Source organism: Myotis myotis, unplaced genomic scaffold (genome assembly GCF_014108235.1).
Source record: "Myotis myotis isolate mMyoMyo1 unplaced genomic scaffold, mMyoMyo1.p scaffold_m19_p_9, whole genome shotgun sequence".
NCBI classification, from domain to species: domain Eukaryota; kingdom Metazoa; phylum Chordata; class Mammalia; order Chiroptera; family Vespertilionidae; genus Myotis; species Myotis myotis.
In genome coordinates this window covers 10,147,954-10,173,674 of record NW_023416401.1, presented here as the reverse complement: position 1 = coordinate 10,173,674, position 25,721 = coordinate 10,147,954, and the positions used below count along the sequence as shown (strand labels likewise).

General features: G+C 44.1%; 1 protein-coding gene and 1 pseudogene across 2 annotated transcripts; one reads left to right on the top strand and one right to left on the bottom strand.

The window, feature by feature from the left end:
• On the bottom strand, positions 1–25,721 carry ACAA2 (acetyl-CoA acyltransferase 2). Of its 2 annotated transcripts, XM_036322944.1 has the most exons (10): positions 25,568–25,721; positions 20,436–20,602; positions 18,385–18,513; positions 16,892–17,008; positions 14,915–15,062; positions 10,551–10,726; positions 9,946–10,075; positions 6,201–6,271; positions 1,596–1,750; positions 1–410 (listed from the first exon to the last, which is right to left on the bottom strand). In XM_036322944.1, exons 1-10 carry the CDS (start codon positions 25,581–25,583, stop codon positions 326–328), a joined length of 1,194 nt encoding a protein of 397 aa, XP_036178837.1. In that variant the 5' UTR covers positions 25,584–25,721; the 3' UTR covers positions 1–325. The 2 variants fall into 2 exon arrangements, with proteins under 2 accessions (XP_036178837.1, XP_036178838.1); XM_036322945.1 differs by lacking the exon at positions 18,385–18,513.
• Positions 895–1,381, top strand: LOC118663156 (annotated as a pseudogene).

Here is a 25,721-nt window from a genome sequence, read left to right as displayed (position 1 = left end):
GCTGAGTGTAGGCAATATTTATTCAATTTCCTTGAGATCACATTATCTAAGGCATAAATGGTGATTATTTGGCAAGGATACAACTGCTCTGAAGGCCTTGTATAGCCGGATTTTAGTTCATAATACATCATATTGGTGTAAACCTGAGAGAACTTATTCTGGCACGGGCTCTAATCATGGGAAACGCATCTCTCCTCACCATCCCTTCGTGAAACTCCATCACTTTCCGTGGGGGGCATGGCCAGTTCTGCAGCTGCTCCCATGGTCACCGGGTCGCTGGGCCTGGCCAAGGAGGTCAGAGTGGGCCGTGGCGGACGCCGTGCTCTCAGGCCATGCTCTCAATGATGACTGCGATGCCCTGGCCGCCTCCAATGCAAGCCGACCCAACGCCGTATTTCCCGCCTCGGCGCCTACGGAAGAAAGCAATGGCTGAAATCTACTCAAATAAAGAATTAAAGAAGTTAGTTAGATAATTAAATAGCATTACCGATAACCACCTATGTATTATTCATTCGCATTCAGATCATCATCTCAATGTTTTCCTCATTCTGCAATATTAGTTTATAGTCACAACAGGAGAAAGAATTAGGAAAACTGAATGTTGTTATTTTTTTTTTTTTTAATATATTTTATTGATTTTTTTACAGAGAGGAAAGGAGAGAGATAGAGAGTTAGAAACATCGATGAGAGAGAAACATCAGTCAGCTGCCTCCAGCACATCTCCCACTGGGGATATGCCCGCAACCAAGGTACATGCCCTCGACCGGAATCGAACCTGGGACCCTTCAGTCCGCAGGCTGACGCTCTATCCACTGAGCCAAACCGGTTTTAGCGAATGTTGTTATTTTTAAATTAGTGGTGGCAAGCTGGGGATGCGGGTCTCTCATCCACAGCATGGGGTTTGTTAAAATTGCCCAGAATAAGGCCTACTTCTAGAGATTCCAAGTGACACTGAGAAGTCTGAGAGGGTAAAACTGATTACTACGCCTGGAAACGCTGGTGATCCAGGACAAAAATAAGTACAATACACCCAAAACAGGATGACATTTCGTGTAGCCAACAGAGGCATCCTTTGTCAGATTGCGTATGTCTGCATAGGAGAGATGACAGCCTGGGCAGCTTATGCTCACGAACTCCCAAAGTACGGGGCGCAGGCTGGCCTGACAAATTATGCGGCAGCATACTGTCCTGGCCTGCTGCTGGCCCCCAGGCCAATAGGTTTGGCATGGACGAGATCTAGGAAGGCCAGGCTGAGGCGACTGGAGGCCAATACAGTGTGGGAAGCAGCGATGGTCACCCTGTCGCCTTCACCTGCTAAGATCTGGATGCAGGGCTTGCCAGAACTACTCCTGGAAACAAGGAGCTGCGGCTGGAGGCCTGACTACCCCTCACAGTGCCAAGAGCAGAGCCGCTAACAAGTTAATGGACTCATCTCTAAGGTCAGCTGAAAAGGGGTCCCACGTAACTTGTTCCTGGTGAGAAGCAGTGCAAGGGGGATCTGAGGAAGAATGAAAATGGGGTGTTCTGGAGAAACCTAAATCCATGCATGTCTACAAAAGAGGCAAATCTGAAATGCAACGATTTCTAGTGAGTACCTTAATTCGTGAACCAGATGTGCGGTAATTCTTGATCCAGATGCTCCCAATGGGTGGCCCAAGGCAATGGCTCCTCCATTTATATTGGTTTTACTTGGGTCAAGACCTAAATTCCTCTCAACAGCCAAGTACTGGGCAGCAAACGCTTCATTCACCTTCAAAACAATGGAAGGAAAGGGGAGAGACAGAGAGAAACATCAATGTGAGAGAGAGACCTTGATTGGTTGCCTCCCGCACGGGCCCCAACCAGGGCTGGAGATCGAGCCTGCAGCTGAGATATGCGCCCTTGAGAATCGAACCCAGGACCCTGCAGCCCGCAGGCCAACGCTCTATCCACTGAGCCAAACCAGCTATGGCCACAAACTGCTTTTTAACTGAGAATTGTTTAGTACTCTTGATAGGTAATTTTGCTTGTTGTTGTTGTGTTTTGTTTTGTTTTCTATTTAAATTACCTTGCAAGGTTGTTTTAATTTATTTTTAGTTGTTCTTTTTAAAAATATCAGGTTTGAAAATGGTACTTTCAGTCAAATGCATCCCTTAGAAAAAGGAAGTCCTCAGTGATATTATAAGTGAAACCAGAGGCAGTGGGATACTGCAGAGCCCATAGGTTCTGGAGCTAGACAGATGGTTTAAATCTTGGCTGTATGCATGTTCTTTGAACTCTCTTGACACTCATATTTCCTCAGCAGTAAAATGTGACTGCAGTATCATCCTAAGGTTATTGTCAAGGTTAAGTTAAATCATAGGTAGTAAGTGTCTAGTGTATTACCTAACACAGGGCATGTACTAAAAAATGCTTGCCATTATTATTATTATTATTACTCCCCAGTATTATTACCCATACTTCCAAGAAGAGACTGATAGATAATTAAGAATAAACCTTCAGAGCCAGATACATAAGAGGAATAGTTACTATGTCAAAATGTGGTAGAACGGAAAAGTGTCATATTGTATCACACTTTATGAGGCTGGCTATGAGAATGACCTTACTTCAAGTTTTTAAGCACTGTATTTTCATATGATCTTAGTTGGAGAATTTTACAGATAAGAAAAGTGATTTTAAGAAAGGTAATGTGTGGGGGTCAGGGGGAGAGATCAACCGAAGGACTTGTACGCATGCATATAAGCATAACCAATGGACACAGACACCAGGGGGTGAGGGCATGAGCGGGGGTTGGGGAGGCAGGGAGGATAAGGGCACATATGTAATACTTGAATAAATAAAGAAAAAAAAAGAAAGGTAATGTGTTTAGAGTTGGGATCAAAATTGAATCTTGTGTTCTTTCCTACTATATTTTATTCTCTCTCAAGATGGTGCTCTATTTGTCCTTAGATTCAACATTCCTTTTCCATTTTATACAGTCCTGCTCAAGGAGGTACTAAGAGTCCTAGAATATGTTGTGAAACTAGGCTTTTGAACCTAAGAAAAAACCACCACATAATCATCAAATGTTCCAAAGACAATCATAGCAGGGTGTTAAGAGCTATGTCCTTGAGTACTTATACATCTACTAGAGGCCCAGTGCACGAATTTACTCACAGGTGGGGTCCCTCGGCCTGGCAGGTGATCGGGCCAATAGGAGCCTGTCTCACCCAGTCCTGACCAGATCGATCAGGGGCTGGGAGTTTGGCCAGCGAGGGAGAGGTTGGTTATGGAAGCGCACTGACCACCAGGGGGCAGCTCCTGCATTGAGCATCTGCCCCCTGGTAGGGAGTCAGTGTACATCATAGCGATTAGTCAAACGGTCGGTCGTTCGATCAGTCGTAAAGGTCACTTAGGCTTTTATATATATATGATAATGAGTAGCTTTGCAGAGCTGATATATTTCAATAAAGTCAGAAATTTAGTGGTAACTATTTGCTGATACAAATATGGTAAGTAAGCAGCCCCCTGGAGGCTCTGAACTGTTGATTACTGCCTTTTGGGTGAGAGATTACCACAGAGGAAATCACACAGAGGGAAAAGGCCCATTTGCTACCAATTTAAGTAGAGAGATTTTCTTTGTTCTATTAATTACTTACCAACGTCAAGCAGAGAGACATACTTATTTAAAAATTTCAAATATTCCCCAAATGTAAAATGTACATAATCCATCTTTAAGTATTTTCTTCTTTTAATTGTGCTAAATACTTCAGGTGCCTTTGTTCTAAACCAGCCGTGGGCAAACTACGGCCCGCGGACCGGATCCGGCCCGTTTGAAATGAATAAAACTAAAAAAAAAAAAAGACCATACCCTTTTATGTAATGACTAGAGGCCCAGTGCACAAAAATTTGTGCACTCAGGGGGGAGGGGGGTTGTCCCTCAGCCTGGCCTGTGCCCTCTCGCAGTCTGGGACCCCTCGGGAGATAACGACCTGCTGGCTTAGGCCTGCTCCCGGGTGGCAGAGGGCAGGCCCAATCCCTAGGTGCAGCCCCTGGTCGGGCTCAGAGCAGGGCCGATTGGGGAGTTGGGGCGCCGCCCCCTGTCATGCACAGAGCAGGGCAGATTGGGAGGTTGCGATGCCACCCTCAGTCACGCTCAGGGTAGGGCCGATTGGGGGGTTGGGGCGCTGCCCCCTGTCACTCACAGAGCAGGGCCCATCAGGGGGGTTGGGGCTCTGTACTCTGTCACGCACAGAGCAGGGTCGATCAGGGGTTGGGGAGCTCCCCCCTGTCACGCACAGAGCAGGGCCCATCAGGGGGGTTGGGGCTCTGTACCCTGTCACGCACAGAGCAGGGCCCATCAGGGGGTTGAGGAGCTCCCCCCTGTCACTCACAGAGTAGGGCTGATAGGAGAGTTGGGGCACCGCCCCCTGTCACACACAGAGCAGGGCAGATCAGGGGGTTGGGGCGCCACCCGCTATCACCCACAGAGCAGGGCCGATCAGGGGGTTGGGGCGCCACCACTGTCACACTCAGGGCAGGGCCGATGGGGAGGTTATGGCTCTACCCCGTCACACATAGAGCAGGGCCGATCAGGGGGTTGGGGCGCTGCCCCCTGTCACACACAGAGCCGCAGGGCGATCATGGGGCTGGGGAGCTCCCCCTATCAGGCAGAGAGCAGGGCTGATCAGGGGGTTGGGGCGCCTTCCCCTGTCACGAACAGAGCAGGGCGGATAGGGAGGTTGTGGCCCCGCCCCCTGTCACACACAGAGCCACAGGGCGATCAGGGGGTTTGGGCGCTGCCCCCTATCACACTGATCCCGTTGCCGGGAGGCCTCTTGGCTCCGCTGATCCCGGTGCTGGGAGGCATATTACCCTTTTACTATATAGGATAGAGGCCTGGTGCAAGGGTTGGGGCCGGCTGGTTTGCCCTGAAGGGTGTCCTGGATCAGGGTGGGGGTCCCCACTGGGGTGCCTGGCCAGCCTGGGTGAGGGGATGATGTCTGTTTGCAGCTGGTCACACACCCTTCAGGGTGGGGGTCCCCACTGGGGTGCCTGGCCAGTCTGGGTGAGGGGCTGAGGGCTGTTTTCAGGCTGGCGGGTGACTGAAGCTCCCAACCGCTCCTTTTTTCTTTTTTATTCTGGGCCAGCTTTAGCTTTGAGGCTTGGCTCCAGCTCTTAGGCCTCCACTGCTGAAAGCAGGTTTCTGGCCTTTGTTTACCTTCTGTATTTGAAACAATGTTGCGATCCTGCTGGCTGAAGCCTGGCGGACTAAAGCAGGTTTCTGGGGTTTTGTTTAGCTTCTATATTTGTAACATAGTTGCTTAGACTTGCAGCTCAGAGGCCTGCAGCAGCAGGCGGGGAAGGTTGGAGTCCTCCATCACTGAAGCAAGCAAGCCTCATGTTCACTTTAAGCTGCCTGGCTGCCAGCCACCATCTTGGCTGGCAGTTAATTTGCATATTGCCCTGATTAGCCAATGGGAAGGGTAGCGGTCATACACTAATTACCATGTTTCTCTTTTAGTAGATAGGATGTTTACTTTGAATTTATATTAGTTCACACAAACACTCCATCCATGCTTTTGTTCCGGCCCTCCGGTCCAGTTTAAGAACCCATTGTGGCCCTCAAGTCAAAAAGTTTGCCCACCCCTGTTCTAAACTAATATTTAAAAAAATCAATAAATTTAAGTTTACAGAATTTTTAAAGTTTTTCTAAAAACTGTGATAGGTACATCCCAAAGCAAGCCACAACTAAAAGCCAAGATACATTTTGGGGAGGGGAGGATGTCTTAACTTGTGGGGAGGACAAGAAACTTCTAGATTTGGCACCAGATATTGTTTTACTATTAGGTCAATTCTTTATTTGTATTTTTCACTTTAATCCATAAAATGGAGTTAAAGTCACTTATTTCTCCCCCTCTTTACATAAAAATCACTTCGATTCAGCAAGCACATAACAGCCTAAAATGTAATGAAATCATAAGGTCCTAATATTTTCCCAGGAATTTATACGTTAGTAGGAAAAATCAGGCTGTTTTAATTATTCAAATATAAATGAAACATTTTAATCAGGTAAGGAAGAATACCAACATAAGCCATGTAATGAAAGCAACACTTATTTAGATGTGCATCATTTGGAAAGGCTAACAGTACTAAAACAGAAAGAGCTATAAAATACCAAACTGAAGCCATTTATGCTCTGGAAGTTGGGTTAGTCATGTTGAAAACAGTAGAGTACTTACCTCTACCATATCCATGTCCTTAAGACTCAGCCCCGCTCTCTTCAGTGCCCCGGTGATAGCAGAGACAGGACCTATATTAGCACAAAAATCCATTTCATCTTATATTTATTCATGCATCAAATTTTTCCATCTTTACTAAACAGGTAAATAATGTGACAGCTGGTAGTAGCCACAAATCTTGCTACCTTGAAAGCACATTATTAAATGATGTAACAATAAAGAAACAAAAAGTGAGACCTGTATTCATTGCAGTGCTATTTATAATAGCCAAGATCTGGAAGCAGCCCTGGCCAGCATTGCTCAGTGGTTAGAGCTTTGGCCTGCGCACCAAAGGGTCAAGGGTTCAATTCCCAGTCAAGAGCATGTACCTGGGTTGCTGGTTTGCCCTTGTTCCGGGTGCATGAGGGCGGCAACTAGCCTATGTGTCTCTCTCACATCAATATTTCTCTCTCTCTCTTCATACCTTCCATTCTCTCTGAAAAGCAATGGAAAAAATATCCTCAGGTGAGGATTAGCAAAACAAAAGATCCGGAAGCAGTCGAAGAGTGGATGAAAAGCTGTGGTACATTCACACAGTGGCTTTCCCCCTTCTGTGTGGGTCTGCAGCCACTCTGCAGGGTAAAGGATTGCTATGTGTTGAATAATTGCATAACGAAGGAACAATTATTCTTAGTCATTAGACTGACGAATCTATCCCCACCAGATACTCGATGATCTATTCTCCCCTGCTTATTAACCCAGTGTTCTTCACGTGGGTAGCCGTGTGATTCTATACTGCCACTGAGAGATGGACTGTCTGGGGACATCTGACACTGTGGGACAGCTGGCATGTACAGGTTTGGTCAAGCCCTGAGGGAAAAGAATATTCCTTCCACAATGCAGTCCTTGTACTAAGAGGGAAATGCCCAGGCCCTGGAATAGAAGGAAGGCCAATGACATTTTCTTTGCTTACTCATTATGTTAATGCATCAGAGCCTATTAAATGAGGCTAAACTGGAAAAGAACTAAAAAATAACTACTTATGCCGGGGTCCAGCCCCAGCAGGTCCAGGGGTCCCCAAAGGTGTGGACGGAGTCGGCGAAGAAGAACGACACGGAGACAGCGTTCACTTGATCAGCAGCCTAGCCAGGATCTCTAGCCAGGATCTCCAGCCAAGTTCTGTTCAGGATCTCCAGCGAAGTCCTGGTTAGGATCTCCAGCCAGGTTCTGTGTCCATGTTCTCTTGCTAGGTTCTCCAGCCAGGTTCTCCAGGTTTACCAGCCAGGTTCAGTCACCAGGTTCTAGTCAGGTTCTCTTGCCAATTTCTATAGTCAGGTTCAGTCCAGGATCTTTTGCCATGTTCTCTCACTAGGTTCTGTCTCTAGGTTCTGAGGCCAGTTTCTGTCCAGGATCTTTTGCCATGTCTGTCTCTAGGTTCTTCTCTAGGTTCTGTGTCTAAGTTCTGTGCCTCTTGGTTCTGTGTTCTAAGTTCTGTGTTCTAAGTTCTGTGTCTTGCCGTCTTGTTACATCTATATTTATACCAGTTGATTCAATCCTATCAATCTCTATTACAAAGGTTAGGGCGTTTCTTATCTCCATTCCAGGGAGTAAAGGTTATGTAGCTTAAGCACGATTGTTCGTAGTTAAAGTGATTAATTACCCGCCTGGCACTTAGTTGAGGGGTTTTATTCCCTCCCTAACTTCAGGGGAAAATCCCTACCTGGGGAAACAACCTTTCTCAGAGAGGAGACCTTGGTTAAAACACATAGTGCCAAGAAGGTGAGCAAACATATTAAGAACAGTATGCCATATATGCCAGGTCCCTTGAAACAGCAAGGATGGACCGGCTCCCGGCATACTTACCCTTATGGGATAAATCTGATTGATCATCAAAACCATCTAGGTGCAATGGGTGAATTTTGATGATCATTTGCTGTTGGGAACCACTGCTCTAGATGCTGAAGTGATAAATGCCATAATGATATACAGATATTTAATTTTTCAAGCTACCTTTCATCTCTATGACAAAGTTATGTTTTGCTGATAGCAAGTAGATGAAAGCTAATACGCTTAAGGCTATAGGAGAAAAAGGTTGACTTTTTAACAGATGTTTACATAGTCTGCAGTTTTTGGTGACATAATTTGCAACACAGTGAATTTTCTTAGAAATTCTGTGCAGGCCATGGCAGCAAATGCGGTGGGTACTAACCCAGTCCCAAATCAGCATAAGGGTGTTGTCTGAGTAGGACCTGGAGGCTGACACACTGAAGGGTCTTTGAGAAGGCAGCTCAGCATCAAGGCATCCCTTCTATCTGGGGACCTACTTCAGAAACCCATTTAGTAAAAAAATGGCCTAAGTTCATGAAAAAAGTCTTTGGGCCTATCAAGAATCTGAATCTAAACCCCAGCAGGCTCCTCCTTGGGGCATGAGGGTATAGATGGGATAGATCAGAACCTTTGGGCACCAATTTTATTTTTGTGAGGTACCTTACTGGCTCCATTTCCTCAGAGAATGATGACAGGAACTATTAAAGTTCAGCAACAGATGTGAGGGCGACCTGGCTGCAACATCTGTCACCCCACTGATGGCCAGGTTGAACTGGCTGGCTAGGCGGGGTCCCCTTCCTCCCTCACTGCTCCATGTACGTCCCTCCCGAGGCTGTGCACTTGGCCGAGGAGGACGACCTTCCCTGATAGAGGAGGGACCATTCTTTAGTCCAGGGTAGACGCTAGCTATGCTCCCCAGCCAGAACCTCCAAACCAGCTCTCCAGGTCCATTTCCCAGACCAGACACATCCAAAGGAAGCACTGCGTGTGGCAATCTGCCTTTCTTTCCCTTTTTTGGCTAATCCTCACCTGAGGATATTTTTTCCATTGCTTTTTAGAGAGAGTGGAAGAAAGGAGGGAGGGAAGGAGAGAGAGAAACAGCGATGTGAGGGAGGCACATCAACTGGTGACCTCCTGCATGTGGAGGGCTAGGGATCCAACCTGCAACCCATGTACATGCCCTTGATGGGGGATTGATCCACAACCCTTCCATGCAAGGGCTGAAGAGCTAAACACCAAGAACAACCGGCCAGGGCGGCAGTCTGCCTTTCTTAAAAAAAAAAAATTATTTCATAAAATAAATAAAAAATAAAATTCAGCATCATCTGCGATTCCTAGGAGTGCATTTTGCAAAAAGCCTTTTGTTCTATTTCGCATTCATATTTTTTCAGCTAAGACCATACCTGCTTGTAGGGAGTTATAAATCTCCTCCTGCCAGAGCTCTGCCAATTGAGATACACTGTTTATAAGTCTTCATCTTCCTAGTACGCCTCAGCAGAGACAGGTGAGTATTACTCTGACTTCCTGAGACAACACACGGTTTTCTCACTCACACGGACATTAACGACCACACGCAACACACCTGACAGGGTGTTCATCTGCTCCCAGCCTTCTCTCATTGCCCCAGGATGTCCCCCATCTCACTTTTAAAAAATCTTGTCAGTACTTTGTAATTCTTCTCTGTTATTTTCTGTCTGTTAATTTTAAATAATTCAAATGGACAAGAAGACATGATTACTGCCCATAAGGAGTTTACATGGCCTTGGTTTTCCGACTGAGACTAACACAGTTTTTCATAAAGACTGGTTGTTTAAAAGACTGATTATCAATCTCTTTTCCACAACTGACCTTGGTTTGGCTACTGTTTCTGGATGAGAATGACGAAGAAGACTTGGCTCCAGAAATAGAGCAGAACCAGTGTATATAACTACCAACTTACCAATACCCATGATAGAGGGGTCACAGCCAGATGCAAAGTAGGCTACAACTCGTGCCAGCGGCGTGAAGTTATGTTTTTTAACAGCATCCTCACTAGCTATGACAACAACTCCAGCACCATCAGATACCCCCTTGGAAACAAAAACAGAAGATTAACTAGAGGGTACAGAACCCAGTTAATCAAAGTGAAGCAGTACTATTGGGATTATGGCATTGCATAGGAAGCAGTGCCATAATTTGTACTAGTGGTGGATCAAAGAGATTGTTTTAGGCACAGAACACAAATGGAAAAGCCTATAGCCAGATGCAGGTAGATATAAGGAGAAATCTGATGAATTGTATATACGAGAAAGAAAAAATTATGAAAACTAAAATAATAAACCAGGTAGATTCCCTTCTAACGTTTTGAAAAGACTATGAAATGGAAATATAAGGGCACCTACCAAAAATATTTTGAACTACAAAAACCCAAATTAATAGAATATGAGCTTGATTACTTTAAGCTACATAACTAAAGACTAGCATGAAAAGTATCTGAAAGATACTGCATGATTATTTTGCATCAAAAATTGAGAAGAATTCAAGAATATCTGTGAAGCTACCTACCGACGCGTTCCCTGCAGTAACGGTTCCTTCCTTCTTGAACACGGGCGGGAGTTTGTTTAACTGTTCCAGGGTTGTTTGGGGCCGGGCATGCTCATCAACCTGCATGGTCTGTTTTCCTTTCTTTGTCTTCACCTCAATTGGCACCATCTCACTGTTAAAGTAGCCAGCATCATTAGCTGAAATAGTTGAAGGAATATAAGAATGGGGGGAAAGAAAAGACACTAAGTCAAACATATCCTCCAATTTAATTTCTGGTCGACGTTCATATGAGCCTTTATTACTTATATGAGACCCAGACCTGGCCGACCCCACCCCCGTCAAGCCCCGCAGGGCGGGGGGCGCAGCCTCAGGTCCCCCGGTGCGGGGGGCTCGAGGGCGTGATGACCATTTGCATATTAGCTCTTTATTATACAGGATAACTTACTTGCCTATTGGAGGATTTAATATGCGATCATGTTTCTATGCAGATGCATTCTGCACCTTTTAAAATTATAATTTTCTTTTTTACTACAGTTTTTTTCTGTACAAGGTGCTGCTAAATCTTAGCAGTATTTGTTAGCTACACGTGTAATGACACCACATGGATTGAATGCCCTTTAAAAATCTTCTCTGGGTGAGGTAAGAAGTAACTAAAGAGTTACCAAGTTGCACAATGTAATATACACTTAAAAGTTTTCAAGGGCAGATTTCATGTTAAGTGTTCTTCGCACAATGAGAAAGAAAGTTACCAAGTTGCCCATGTCACGAGTAATCTATGCCTGAAATTTAATGACAAGCAACCTGAAGAAGTTCTAAGAGTGATTACTGAGCAGTTCTAAGTAAAACAGTTTACGGCCTCCGCTGACTAGAGTAGAATATAGCAATCAAAGCCTCAAAAACGGGATACGGCAGGAACACCACCTTACTTCTGATAACACTTGAAAGCAGGCTAAGCGTTTCCCTTAGTTGGTTTTCATAACAGCTCTATTAGGGAAATAGGGAAAGCAAATATTTTTTCTCACTATTATTAGAGATACATATTTGTCTCTATTTTACACATGCTCAGTGAATAAATGACTTGGCTGAGGTCGGATAAGATGTATGTGGCAAAACTAGAAACAGAACTAATAACCCCTGACCTCTAGACCAACAGCTTCCATTTTTTTTTTATTTTAATTAAATCTTTATTGTTCAGATTATTACATTTGTTCCTCTTTTTTCCCCCCCATAACTCCCCTCCTCCCAGTTCCCACCCCACCCTCCGCCCTCACTCCCCACCCACTGTCCTCATCCATAGGTGCACGATTTTTGTCCAGTCTCTTCCCGCATCTCCCACACCCCTTTCCCCTCCAGGAATAGTCAGTCCATTCCCTTTCTATGTCCCTGATTCTATTATAATCACCAGTTCATTCTGTTCATCAGATTATTTATTCACTTGATTCTTAGATTCACTTGTTGATAGATGCATATTTGTTGTTCATAATTTGTATCTTTACCTTTTTCTTCCTCTTCCTCTTCTTAAAGGATACCTTTCAGCATTTCATATAATCCTGGTTTGGTGGTGATGAACTCCTTTAGCTTTTCCTTATCTGTGAAGCTCTTTATCTGACCTTCAATTCTGAATGATAGCTTTGCTGGATAAAGTAATCTTGGTTGTAGGTTCTTGGTATTCATCTCTTTGAATATTTCTTGCCACTCCCTTCTGGCCTGCAAAGTTTCTGTTGAGAAATCAGCTGACAGTCGTATGGGTATTCCCTTGTAGGTAACTGGGTTTCTTTCTCTTGCTGTTTTTAAGAGTCTCTCTTTGTCTTTTGCTCTTGGCATTTTAATTATGATGTGTCATGGTGTGGTCCTCTTTGGATTCCTTTTGTTTGGGGTTCTCCGCGCTTCTTGGACCTGTACGTCCATTTCTTTCACCAGGTGGGGGAAGTTTTCTGTCATTATTTCTTCAAATAGGTTTCCAATATCTTGCTCTCTCTCATCTTCTGGCACCCCTATAATTCTGATGTTGGTACGCTTGAAGCTGTCCCAGAGACTCCTTACACTATTCTCGCATTTTTGGATTCTTTTTTCATTTTGCTTTTCCGGTTGGGTGTTTTTTGCTTCCTCGCATTTCAAATCATTGACTTGATTCTTGCGCTCCTCTGGTCTGCTGTCGGGAGTCTGTATAATATTCTTTATTTCAGTCAGTGTATGCTTAATTTCTAGTTGGTTCCCCAATATAACATGGAGGGTCTCATTAGTTTTCTTGTAGATCTCATTAAGTTTATCGGCGGCTTCTAAACAGTTCTTGAGAGACCTTAAAAGTGTGGTTCTGAACTCTATATCTTCCATTGACAATTTTTTCCTGTTTCTTTGTCTCCGCATTTTGTTATGCTTCCTTGGTGCACCCCCTAGTGGTCTTTGTTCGCAGTCTTATAGTTAAACCTTGATTGTTGTAGCTAATACCAGGGAGGGTTTGACCTCCAGGCCAAGTGGCTATGAGAATCAGCTGTGTCAGCAGTGAGAGAACTTCTGTCCTCTAGGGAGGTGCTAATCTAGCCTTTGCCTGAGGCTATCTGGCAAATGCCTCTGTGCAGGGCTTGGGCGGGGCGGGTCGCACAGGATCAACAGGGTGGGCCGGAGAGAGCAGTTATGGTGGCTCTCAGTCCTGTCCCCAGGGGCTCTGCCTCTCCGAGTCCCAGCACCCGCTGCAAAGCTCAGAGAGAAAGCTGCACTCGCTCTGACCGAAGCCAGACAGTCCCGCTTCTCCCGTTTGAGTCAGGGTCCCTAGAGACTCGCCCGTACCTGGAGCTCAGAGTCTGCGACTCCCTCCCGATTGAAAACGCCAACCGCGCCCTCCGCCACCAGCCCACTCCGCGCACTCCGCACCTCAGAATTTGACTTCAGCGCTGCGCCTCCTCTGAGTGTCCGTATGCGTTTCTCTTTCCTCCTAGTTGTAGGACTTCCACTCAGCCAGCGTTCCTGTGGCTCTGGGTGATGTCCCTTCCGTCTTTTAGTTTCACTTTTGAAGTAGTTGTTCAAGGCAGCAAACTCCGGCGTTAACCTATGCCGCCATCTTGGTTCTCCAACAGCTTCCATTTTAAATGTGTAACTAAGAGACTCAGGATGACCCGGCGGGCCTCGCCACTCCACGTGCCCCTCTGAAATGCCGAGATGGGCTTTATCCTTCCTGCTCCAAGTAAATATGCAATGCCCTAAAGAAGAGTCTCCATTTGCTTACAGGAGTTTAATTTTAAAAACCTTTCTCAGAAGACTAGTAGATTTCTTCCACTGCCCACACTGAGAAAAGAACTGCCTGTCGCTGTTTGAACTGGTGGAAGAGCAGTGTGCGGTGTTACCTGGGGCACCAGAGCTGGGGCCTCGGACTCGTTCTAAGTCTCCCAGGCAGGTGCGATGATTCTCAATTAGCATAAAAGGACACCCAATGGGTCTTTTCCAAACACATCCTCCCCTCCGTGTGAATACAACATGACTTATGGAGGAGGACATCCTCTCTGTCCCAGTAGCCCAGCCGTGGGCAAACTACGGCCCGCGAGCCGGATCCGGCCCGTTTGAAATGAGTAAAACTAAAAAAAAAAAAAAAGACCGTACCCTTTTATGTAATGATGTTTACTTTGAATTTATATTAGTTCACACAAACACTCCATCCATGCTTTTGTTCCGGCCCTCCGGTCCAGTTTAAGAACCCATTGTGGCCCTCGAGTCAAAAAGTTTGCCCAGCCCTGCAGTAGCCCCAGTGAGCCATCATCTCTAATAGTGTATCATAGCTCTCAGAGTGTTCTACTGGCAAAGGTACCAGTCTGGGTAGGGCCAATTAACAGTACCACTTTTTTAGTAGTATGAATGTATTTCCAAAGAGACGTTTCCAGTTAGTTTTACAATCATTAATCGAGTATCTAAATCATCTGAAAACAAAGGAATGACAAAAAAAATGTAACTTTCAAAAGATATAATTTTAAACTAATATTATTATATGAACATTATCTGAAACGATAAAAATCCTTCCTAGTTTTAAAAAATTGAGGTGTAATTGACAAATAACATTATACTAGTTTCAGGTATACAACATAATAATTCGGTATTTGTATATATAGCAAAATGATCGTCACCATAAGTCTAGTTAACATCTGTCACCAGGAGGAAGTTACAATTTTTTTTCTTGTGATAAGAACTTTTAAGATCTCTCTTAACAACTATCAAATATGCAGCACAGTATTATTAACTACAGTCACCATGCAGTACATTATATACCCAGAACTTATTTATTTTATAACTGAAAGTTTGTACTTTTTGACTCCCTTTTCATCCACCCCCCCGAGGCTCCCCCCCATCCCCCCATAGTTTTCTTTCTATGAATAGTTATAATGTCCTGTTTCACTGACCGGCTTTCCACCTCTGCTGGGACTGCAGGGCATATTTGTCACAGTCTTCTCTGCTGATTTTATTTTGTGCAGCAAGATTCTCTGCAGTGATTCCCATGGGCAGTTTGACATGCTGATCGGTTAATCCTGCCCACAAAGTATCTTCCAGCTATTAAAACACATTAACAATAAAGTGATTTGTTAAAGCATGTCTTTCAGAGTAATATGCTATCATTTCTTTAAATTTAAGCAATTAAGAGTTCCAAAAACTAAAAGTGAAATTAGATTTTCTGATTAGCATTACTGTTACTAAATTATTTGTATCCGATTCTGAGACATTTTAAAAAAACATTCAATGACATAATAAAATGACACATTCTCCTCTTTCTCTAAACGTGGGGCTCTGAAGAGAGCCAGCAATGGTACATGCGCAGGGTGAGAACACAGGAAGTTACTCCACAGTCAAAACCTCTCAAGGTTGCATCCCGTAGGAAGCCTAACACTGAGTCCTTATGCACGCCCGCTACTGGGGATCGAGCCCACAACCTGGGCATGTGTTCTGACCAGGAATCAAACCGTGACCTCCTGGTTCATAGGTCGACGCTGAACCACTGAGCCACACTCCCCAGGCTCTGATCTATCTTTCCAAAGGTTTTCTCAAATACGTTTGGTGTCTAAAACTATCTCATCTTTTCTAAGTCTTATTCCTTTCAACTTTCAAAAAGGCTAGGTGAGAGATTAATGAACAGTGTAAATCAATCACTATAACTGAAAAAATGCTAAAAATGTAAAATGTCATTAGCCCTTTCATATGGGAAGGACAGCATACTACCCATCATTCTTTATCAGTACTATCATTCTCATGTTGTATATACTCTATTCAAAGAGAATGTTTTCTGTGATGAAGAAGAAATCTATTCAACGGAGATTGCTCCAGAAAGAAAACTCCCATAAATCATGGTAGATTTAATTACTTGGTTTACTAATGATTCAGCAGACATTAATTTAACCTTTGCCTATCTTTTTGATCTGCTTCCTTCCTTCTTCATTTCCCCCAAGTGTTCATTCCCCTACCAGAGGTATGCTAAGATAGAATCTAATTTTATGTGGATTAAAATGTTCAAACTAGCCCAGCCGGTGTGGCTCTGTGGCTGAGTGTCGACCTGTGAACCAGGAGGTCACGATTCGGTTCCCTGACAGGGCGTATGCCCGGTTGTGGGCTCAAACCCCAGTGTGGGGTGTGCAGGAGGCAGCCAGTCAATAATTCTCTCTCATCACTGATGTTTCTATCTCTCTCTCCCTCTCCCTTCTGCTCTGAAATCAAGAGAAAAAATATATATATGTACAGTGGGGCCTTGACTTACGAGTTTAATTCGTTCCGTGACGGAGCTCATAACTCAAATTACTTGTATGTCAAATCACTGTGACATTTGCTGTGCCAACTAGCGGTGGGGTATCTGAAGCTGGCTCGTAACCCGAATTTTTTTGAACTTGCAACTCAAAGCAAAAAATCGGCCGTGAGACGGCTTGTATCTCAAAAAAACTCGTTAGTCGGGACACTCGTAAGTCAAGGCCCCACTGTATTTTTAAATATATTTTATTGATTTTTTTTTTTACAGAGAGGAAGGGAGAGGGATAGAGAGTTAGAAACATCGATGAGTGAGAAACATCAATCAGCTGCCTCCTGCACACTCCCTACTGGGAATGTGCCTGCAACCAAGATACATGCCCTTGACCAGAATCAAACCTGGGATCCTTCAGTCTGCAGGCCAATGCTCTATCCACTGAGCCTTACCAGTTAGGGCAAAAAATATTTTTTAAAAAGAGTCAAAACTAACAACCAAAATAGAGTTTTGAAATACTTTACGAAATTCATATAATTTATATCTTGCCAATCCCCTATTAATAAAATTGGTTTCAAAATCAGTTTTCTCTCTCACCAAATGGTGTTATTAAATAATTAGCATAATAGTTTGAGAAATAATTTTTAATTTTAACCTTGAGATCTGCTCCCAACTTGGTTCCAAAACGTATGTTTCTGGCACAGTAGGGAGCCTGGCTCATGCTTTCGGTTCCTCCACACAAGACAACTTCAGCAGCTTTAACACAAATTTCCTATTTAAAAACAAACAAACAACCACAAAACCCTTTTATTATGACAGAAGTGCATATTAAAAAGTACGTGTTAAGCAATAAACTAATATTAAGTCTAATAAGTAACTATCATAGCTTACAGTGTTTCAAAAGGAAATACTTTCAAAGTAATTTTAAAGCAAACGCTAAAGTATCCATTCCCAAAGTACATGGGTGGGAAGGGGAGAACTACAGTCTTCAATCATTTGTGCACAAGTAACAAATCCTACCTACTTTTTGGTGAGGAATGGTAATTCTTAACTCAATACAAATCTTGAGTTCTGTCTGGTTTAAATGTACAGAGATATTGTCTAGTTTAAACGTACAGATTACCAGCAGATAATAAAGAACAAAAGCAAGATTTATCCTATTTATTATGGACGAATCTGAAGGAGACCACAGATTTACAAGAACCAAGTTAACCTAGGAGACTCATAAAAAGGACCCATTTCATTCTTTCAGCTCTTCCCACTATTTGCATTTCTCAGGAAAGAAGCAAATCACCAGCCTCCAAGAACCCGACGTTTGAAATGATTGTTGGGAAAATCAGGACCACTAAGATGTACTGTTATAGAAAATTATTCATGACAAAATCGTGTTTCTAATTTTATTTTGTAATAAAATGAAGACAAATGAAATTGGATTTTATTGTATGCCTTTTCCCTGTGCTCAAGCGAACAAATCTATTTGCCCAACCATCCCTTATACTGACCTCTCTTAACACACTGCGTACCGCATAGAAATCTCTAAGACATACGCCAGGGACCGCACGTTTTTGGGCAAACTGCACGTTATTTAAATCATCATAATGCACTTTAGGTGTTGTTTTTCAATAATTATAACATTTTTATTTACAAAAACAATTAAACAATTAAAGTTCCTAGTACTTTTTTAACGTATGGTACTGCGTAAAACATTTTCCTCTATGAAGAGGGACCAAACAAAATTTACATAAGTATCTAGATTCGCTCCTTTCTCCATGGGCGTGAAAAACGAGAACACTCGTGAGCGGTCCTAACAGATGGCGCGCGAAACACGAGAAAACTCCTGAGCAGTACGGAATGTGTTAATAAACATCCTATATAATAAAAGGCTAATATGCAAATTGTCCCCTCCACCAGGAGTTCGGCCAGGGGGTGGCATTGGCCGGCCAACTGCCTACGGCCCCTCCCCCTGGGTGGCTGGGCCCGATCGGCCCCAATCGGGGCGGGTCAGCTGGACCCCACCTGTGCATGAATTTGTGCACCAGGCCTCTAGTTATAAAAACCTACAGTGTTATACAGTGTTACATTAAATGGGGCATTTTCTCTAATAACTTTTAACATATTTCAGAGAATCATACATAATATTGGCCATACCTGACAGCCACTCACAACGGACTGGAAACCAGAGCCACAGAGCCTGTTCAGAGTGAGAGCTGGGGTCTCTATTGGGACACCCACCCGCAAACCAACATGCCTTGCCAAGTACGCAGCATCCGAAGAACTCTGGAACACAGGGAGAAGAAAAAGCACTTCCTCTATAAATCTAGGAATTAAGGACCAAGTATATGGAAATGTTGGCAACCTATCAAAAATTATAAACTACATGGCTCTGAGGTAGGACACAGTGCATATAGTTATAGCATATTTCATATAATACACGTGTTTATGATTTAAATAAAAACAAAGCACAAGAGTAGTGATGCTGGCAATTCAGACACGCAAAGAGAAGCCATAAAGTGCTTCCTTTAAGTAAAAAAGTGAAAGGTTTCGACTTACTAAGGAAAGAAAAAACAGTATGCTGAAGTTGCTAAGACCTACAGTAAGAACAAATCTATGCATGAAACTGCCTAATTTATAAGCTAAACTATATCATAGGTATGCACGTATAAGAAAAAGACATAGTATATGTATATAGGGTTTGGTACTATCTGTGGTTTCAGGTGTCCACTGAGGGTTTTGGAATGTATACCCTGGGAATAACATGAGATCACTGTACTTTTTTATTCTTAACACCTTCACCTTTTTCACCCAGCCCCCTCTACCTTCTCCCCTCTAACAGCTGTCTGTTCTCTGTATCGATGAGTCTGTTTCTATTTTGTTTGATAGTTTGTTTTGTTTATTAGTGATAATGAGGCTGAGACCTGCTGACTTAGGGAGGGGAGAGATGAACAACTGGTTAGGAGAGTAAGAGGTGCTTCCCAAACTTAAAAATGTATACGGGGCATTTTGTTAAAATGTGGGTTCTCAACCAATAGGTCTAGGACTGCACAGAATTCTGCATTTCTAAACATTTCTCTAGTGACGCAATGTGCTGGTCCAAGGATCACACTTTGAGTAAGAAGGAAAAGAAGTAACTTTAAAAACACACAATAGTAACAACAACAGTTACGGTGGAGAAAGCTAAAGCAAAATTGATAAAATGTGAAGAATTGGCACATCCAGCCCTAGTTGGTTTGGCTTAGTGGATAGAGTGTCGGCCTGTGGACTGAAGGGTTCTGGTTCAATTCTGGTCAAGGGCACGTACCTCGGTTGCAAGCTCCCTCCCTGACCCAAGCCCTAGTCAGGGCTCGTGCAGGAGACAACCAATCAATGTGTCTCTCTCTCACATTGATGTTTCTCTCTGTCTTTCCCTCTCTCTAAAAATCAATGGAAAAATATCTGGAGTGAGGATTAAAAAAAAAAAAAAAAAAAAAGAATTGGCCCATCCAGGTAAAAAGGCTTTGTGGTACTCACTGTCATATTTTTAATTTATTTTTTAATCCTTACTTGTGGATAATTTTATTGATTTTAGAGAGAGAGGAAGGGCAAAGGAGAGAGAGAGAAACATTGATGTGAGAGAGAAACAATGATCCGTTGCCTCCCATATGCGCCCCGACTGGGGATCAAACCCGCAACCTGGGTATGTGCCCTGACCAGGAATCGAACCCACAACCCTTTGGTGCACGGGATGATGCTCTAACCAACTAAGCCACATGGACTAGGGCTGTCCTATTTTTTTTTTTTTTTTTTTACCTTTTTTGCTTGGGTTTGCTATACTCCTTAAGTGCGTAAGAGAGAAAACCCATTAACTTCAAATAAGTCAAGGAAATTAATATATTTAGAAGCAATAAATTAAAACATTTTGTTCTACACCTAAAACTAATACGGTGTTATAAGTCAAGTATATCTCAATACAACTGGAAAAACAAACAAACAAACCCAAAAACCAAGAAGCACTGAAATGTATCCCAAATTAGGTATATATAGTAGTTTCCAGAATATATGCTCATTTGAGTTATGCATGTCGTTGCTTCTGGAGTCAGAGAATTACTCAAATTGTAAATACCTTCAACTATGGACTGATCCGCCATTATGACATGTTCAAGGAATTATTTTTAGAAACTGATGAAGCAACAGGAATGAATACCATCCTCTGGCCGACTAACCTGCATGACATTGCCCACAATAACACTGTCAATAGTCTCAGGTGGCACTTTGCCTGCAGCCAAGGCAGCCCTGGCAGCAAATTCAGTCAGGTCGGTAGCTGTGAAGTCTTTCAGAAGGCCTCCGTAAGCCCCGAAGGGCGTGCGCTTAGCAGCTACGATGAACACACCTATTGCAACAAGAGAGGTTTGTAAGCAATCATAGATGAGTCAGCGTCCTTTAGCATACTTTAAATAATCTCACCGCGAAATAGTATTGTAAAGTAAATTTTCAATTAGATAACTGAAAACCTTTGCATATACTAAGTCTTCCCCAAACTATCTGAGCACTCGTTTCCACATCTTGTCAAGAAACCATGGGACTGCCCTGGCCAGGTTGCTCATATGGTTGGAGCGTCCTTCTATGCACCAAAAAGCTGTGGGTTTGATTCCCAGTCAGGACACATACCGAGGTTTCAGGTTCGATCCCTGGCTGGGGTGAGTACAGGAGGCAACCAACTGATGTTTTTCTCTCACACTGATGTTTCTCTTTCTCTCCTTTCCTCTCTAAAAAAATCAATAAAAACATGTCCTTAGGTGAGGATAAAAGTGAAGAAACCATGGAACTTTTAATGATGGATTTGTGTCTAGATATTGGCCTATACTTGAGACCATTCAGACACTGTACTACTATTGGTATCTAAGTATAGTCCCCGTTTTATGCTAGTGATCTCTTTCCAGGGAACAAACTAAACCTGCCCTGAAACAAAAAAATACCTCAGCTTCTCCTTTCATTCCAGTTGAGAAATTTACAGTCTAAAAGAGGAACAAAATGTAACTATAATTTAGAAGAGATCCATTCTCTACAAATATAATATTCAGGTATTTATAAGAGGCCACAAATATTAGTTTGGTGTGTTGTGGAGACAGTAAAAAGTTTAGCGGTTACCAGAGGGTAGGAGGGGGAAGGAGGGATGACTAGGTGGAGCACAAGTGAAACTACTCTTTATTTACTTATTTTTTAAATATATTTTTATTGATTTCAGAGAGGAAGGGAGAGGGAGAGGGAGATAGAAACATCAATGATGAGAGAGAATAATGGATCAGCTGCCTCCTGCACACCCACACTGGGGATCAAGCCCGCAACTGGGCATGTGCCCTGACTGGGATCGAGCCGTGACCTCCTGGCTCATAAGTCGATGCTTAACCACTGAGCCACACCGGCTGGGCGAAACTACTCTTTATGATACTGTAATGGTAGATACACGCCATTATACACATTTGTCAAAACCCAAGAACTGCGTAACACAAAAAGTGAACCTCAGTGTAAACTATGGACTTCAGTTAATCATAGTATCAGTATTTGCTCATCAACTGTAACAAATGTGCCACACTAATCGTTAGGTGAATGATTCTGGTTCCTCAAGTGACTGAGGCAGACCCGTGTATCACCTGAAGGATACATTCTTGCAGAGGGAAGTGGGCCCATTGAGTTGTTTATTGCTTTGGAGAAGACAGCTCTTACCAAGCCCACGCCACATGGCAACAAGCCACCTGTGTTAGCCCAGAGCTTTCGCTAGAAATCTCCTGTGTCTGCTCACAAACCACTTGTGTTAGCCCCTGGCTTTGGCTTCCAGCCGCCTGTCAGCTCACGCCACTCGGCTATATATAACAAGCCCCTTTCCTCTCCTGGGTGTAAAGATCTGCCATTTCACTGCTAAGGCGTGGCTTGTCGGCAAGTTACCTTAAACTCGATGTAATTTTGGAGTTGTCAGCCTCTTTCTGAGGTCTCTTGGCCTTGGGAAGTTTTCCCAAAACTAATGCTAGACGTTAATAATAGGAGATACTTGTATGGGATGAGGGAGGTATAGGACCATTGATTTATCAGAAATAATGAAGGCTAATTCCATGTTTCTCCAGAAGCTTCCTTGCATGAGTTTCTCCCTGTACTTCATACCTGAGAGAGCATTTTTGTCTGGGGAAGTACTACTAATGGTGAAATATGAGACACTAACCAAAGAGTGTATGTGGAAAATAAAAACAAAAGCAAGAACTTTCCCTTTAATGATACCACTTCTGTTTACCTGCGCTTCCAGACCGCAAAGGTTGTCTTGAGTACGGCTAACACTAAAATACAATTGTTTTGAATGGGAAGATGGTTTTAAATATATTTTTAATGTAATCTGGAATGTGTAGGTAAAGACTAGACAATTTAAAGGATTTTTTTTCTTACAATTTCATAAACTGGACACCATGTCAATAATTATTTGAGCTGATGCCAATGTTATGTAGCTGTTAAAAGGTCTAAAATGTAACAATCTTTACCACCAAACTACAATCCTGTTTATTTTTAAAGGGCCTGAAAATTCAGAAGCTAAATATTTCCAAAAACTGAGACAGTGAAAAGACATTAATCTAAAGTGCAGTGACTGGAGAAAAAAAAACACACACACACACAAGAGAAACAGGAATTCTGCCTGCTTTTTAAAAAAAAATTTTTTTTATCACATTGTTAGATTAACACTAACTTGTCATTAAGCAAGTACAGTCAGCAACTAACACAAATGAAGAAAAACTGCTACTTACTGTATCCCTTTCAGTTTTAGGATTAAAGTAATTTGGCAGCCTGATTGCCTTGCTACACAAACAACCCAAAGCTACTGAGCAGGAAGAGCACTCACACCAAACACTGGGATGGGTGTTAGTAAAAAACTGGGGGATGGATTCTGATTGACAGAAATCTGATAAGTTGATGATCATCTTTACCAACGTCTATCAAGCTCACATTCAAATGTGTCCTTTTCCCTACAATAACCAGTCACATGTTCTCTCTAATCCACTAGTCCTCCAAGCACCCGGCATGCCACTGAGAAGTGCACACCTCTAATGGGTTCTAACTAGCCAATAACAATTGGTATATGAGGCTTAGGGCCTGGGTTATAGTCAGAGCCACTAATTTTCTGTGTCATTACAGACAAGCTATTTTACCTTTCTGGAATCAACGTCTTCATCTGTAAAACAGGGAAATGGTTTGTAAAACTATGATCACTAGCTCTAATACCGTAGTACTCTGTATCACAAACTTAATCCATTTTATACTTCCTTAATACGGGTGTTGATGACATTCTTTTCCCTTATTGGGTTCATAGTTTTCATCAAATTAGCAGAGGGGTCTGTATTATACAAAAAGGGTAAGAAACCACATATACAATGTTAAATACAAATCATAAAAAGATTTTCTTTTTGAAATGATGCTCATTACCAGGCAGCTTTTAAATGAATTGGGTTTTTTGAGCACCTTGTCCAGGAAAAAAACAAACACTTGCTGTTTTATTAATTAAATGTAGTAAATTCAGAACTGGAAAGAGCACTGGCAAGTTAAACCCAATTGTAGGAAATAGGGATAACACTACGTTTTGCCTTGGAATACTTATTTTCCACTTGAACTGTTCACATGCCCTTTCAGCCCTTCTGAGCTCTCAATCCCCTTATCCAACTGCCTACCCGACACCGCCACTTGAGCGCCAAGTTTTCTCTTCCAAATCGATCCTCCAGCTTCCCTCGCTCTGTAAGACTTCAACCCAGAAACCTAAAGTCACTGTGGACATGTCCTTCTCACCGACCGGCCATCCATCACCAAGTTCTATCAAATCCATCTCCAGGTCTGTCTCAAGTCATCCCTCCCTCTCTTCCCCCAACCCCTCTGCCCTCCAGCTCGGGTCCAAACCACCATTTGTTGTAGCCTGGACCGCTGGCTAAGATTCTTGTATTATTGTTGTAGTTTTGTTAATCCTCACCTGAGGATATTTTTCTCATTTTTTTAGAGCATAGAAAGGAGGGAGGAGAGAGGAACTTCCATTTCAGAGACACGTGGAGCAGCCCCCACCTGCCCCTGGCAGTGCCCAAGTACGTGCCCTAGACCAGGAATTGAACCCGCGACCCTTCGGTGCTCAGACCGACTCTCTAACCACCAAGCCACACCGGCCAGGGCTCCAATAGATTCTGAAATGTTCTTAAATTCTTCCGGTTGCTACAGAGACAGTTTTATGGCCCAGACAAAATCTGGGCAGAGTGGAAATCGGGTCCGTCATTCCCCTACTTGAAAGGTTTTCTATTGCCTCCACTAAATTCAGAATAAAACCCCACAGCTCCAGGCTTCACCGCCTAACCTGGGTTCTCAGATCCTGCCAAGCGTTTCCCGAGGGCCTTGACATGAAGTGTTCTACCCGAATGTTCCATTCGTACAATAAGGCTAAACTTCCATATCCTCAAAACTAAAATTCCATTGACTGTGAGCATTTGTTAGGAAAGGGAACTGACATCATCTTTTTTTTTTTTTTTTAAGTTGATAACCCTGGAATGTATGTATTTAAGGACTGCACTTTCTCGGAGACACTCAAGGGGAAGGGAGTAAGACAGGTCTTCCCATAGAACGCCAGCAAGCACTTTGGGGGAGCAGGGCACTCATCAGAAATTCCCTGGCGACTCTGGGAGAACTCCCCGCAGGCCCTGCCCGCCCCACCCCCCATCCGATCCGAGGCAGCCTGGCTCATCCGAGCTGCGCCTCTGCGTCCCAGGGTGCCTCGGGTGCACGGCGTCCCTGGGTGCCTCGAGGGCAGGGGTCCCGGGGTGCCTCGGGTGCACGGGGTCCCGGGGTGGCTCGGGTGCACGGCGTCCCTGGGTGCCTCGAGGGCAGGGGTCCCGGGGTGCCTCGGGTGCACGGGGTCCCGGGGTGCCTCGGGTGCACGGGGTCCCGGGGTGGCTCGGGTGCACGGCGTCCCTGGGTGCCTCGAGGGCAGGGGTCCCGGGGTGGCTCGGGTGCACGGCGCAGCTCCTTTCCAACAGCTGAACTTGAACTAGGTGGGTCACTACTGCACGAAGGAGGAGCATGGCCTCCAAGGTCAGAGGCCAGCGAACCGTGGTCTCCGCTCTCAAACGCAAATTGCACGCAAGTCCCAGTCGCCCCAGGCTTACAAGTGCTTCCTCCTTAACCCAGACCATGCTCTGGGGTGGACGCTGCTGGTTTTTCAGTCCCCTTTATTGGTGTGGAGACTAAGCTGTAAACCCAGGACCCCGACTCCCCGCCGGACCGGACGCGAAACCGGGCCTGGGGAGGGCAAGCCCGCCAGCGGGCGAGGAGAGGGGGCGCGGCTCACCTCGGAGAAGGGCCATGGCACGGCAGGGGCAGGCGGCGCAGGGGTTCTCCTCGGCGATGCAAAGGGGCCGCCAGCACCCAGACCTTAAGGGCGGGGGCGGGGCCTCGCGGGCACCGCCCCCGCCCGCGCCCTTTCACCTACTTCCGGACCGGGC

What these genes read in the sequence shown, in the direction of transcription:
- ACAA2 (XM_036322944.1), bottom strand. An exon ending in TTGTGGGCAATGTCATGCAG is followed by an intron (nt 18,514 to 20,435) that starts GTTAGTCGGCCA and finishes CCTGTGTTCCAG; the next exon opens with AGTTCTTCGGATGCTGCGTA. An exon ending in CATCTGGTTCACGAATTAAG is followed by an intron (nt 411 to 1,595) that starts GTACTCACTAGA and finishes TTTCTTCCGTAG; the next exon opens with GCGCCGAGGCGGGAAATACG.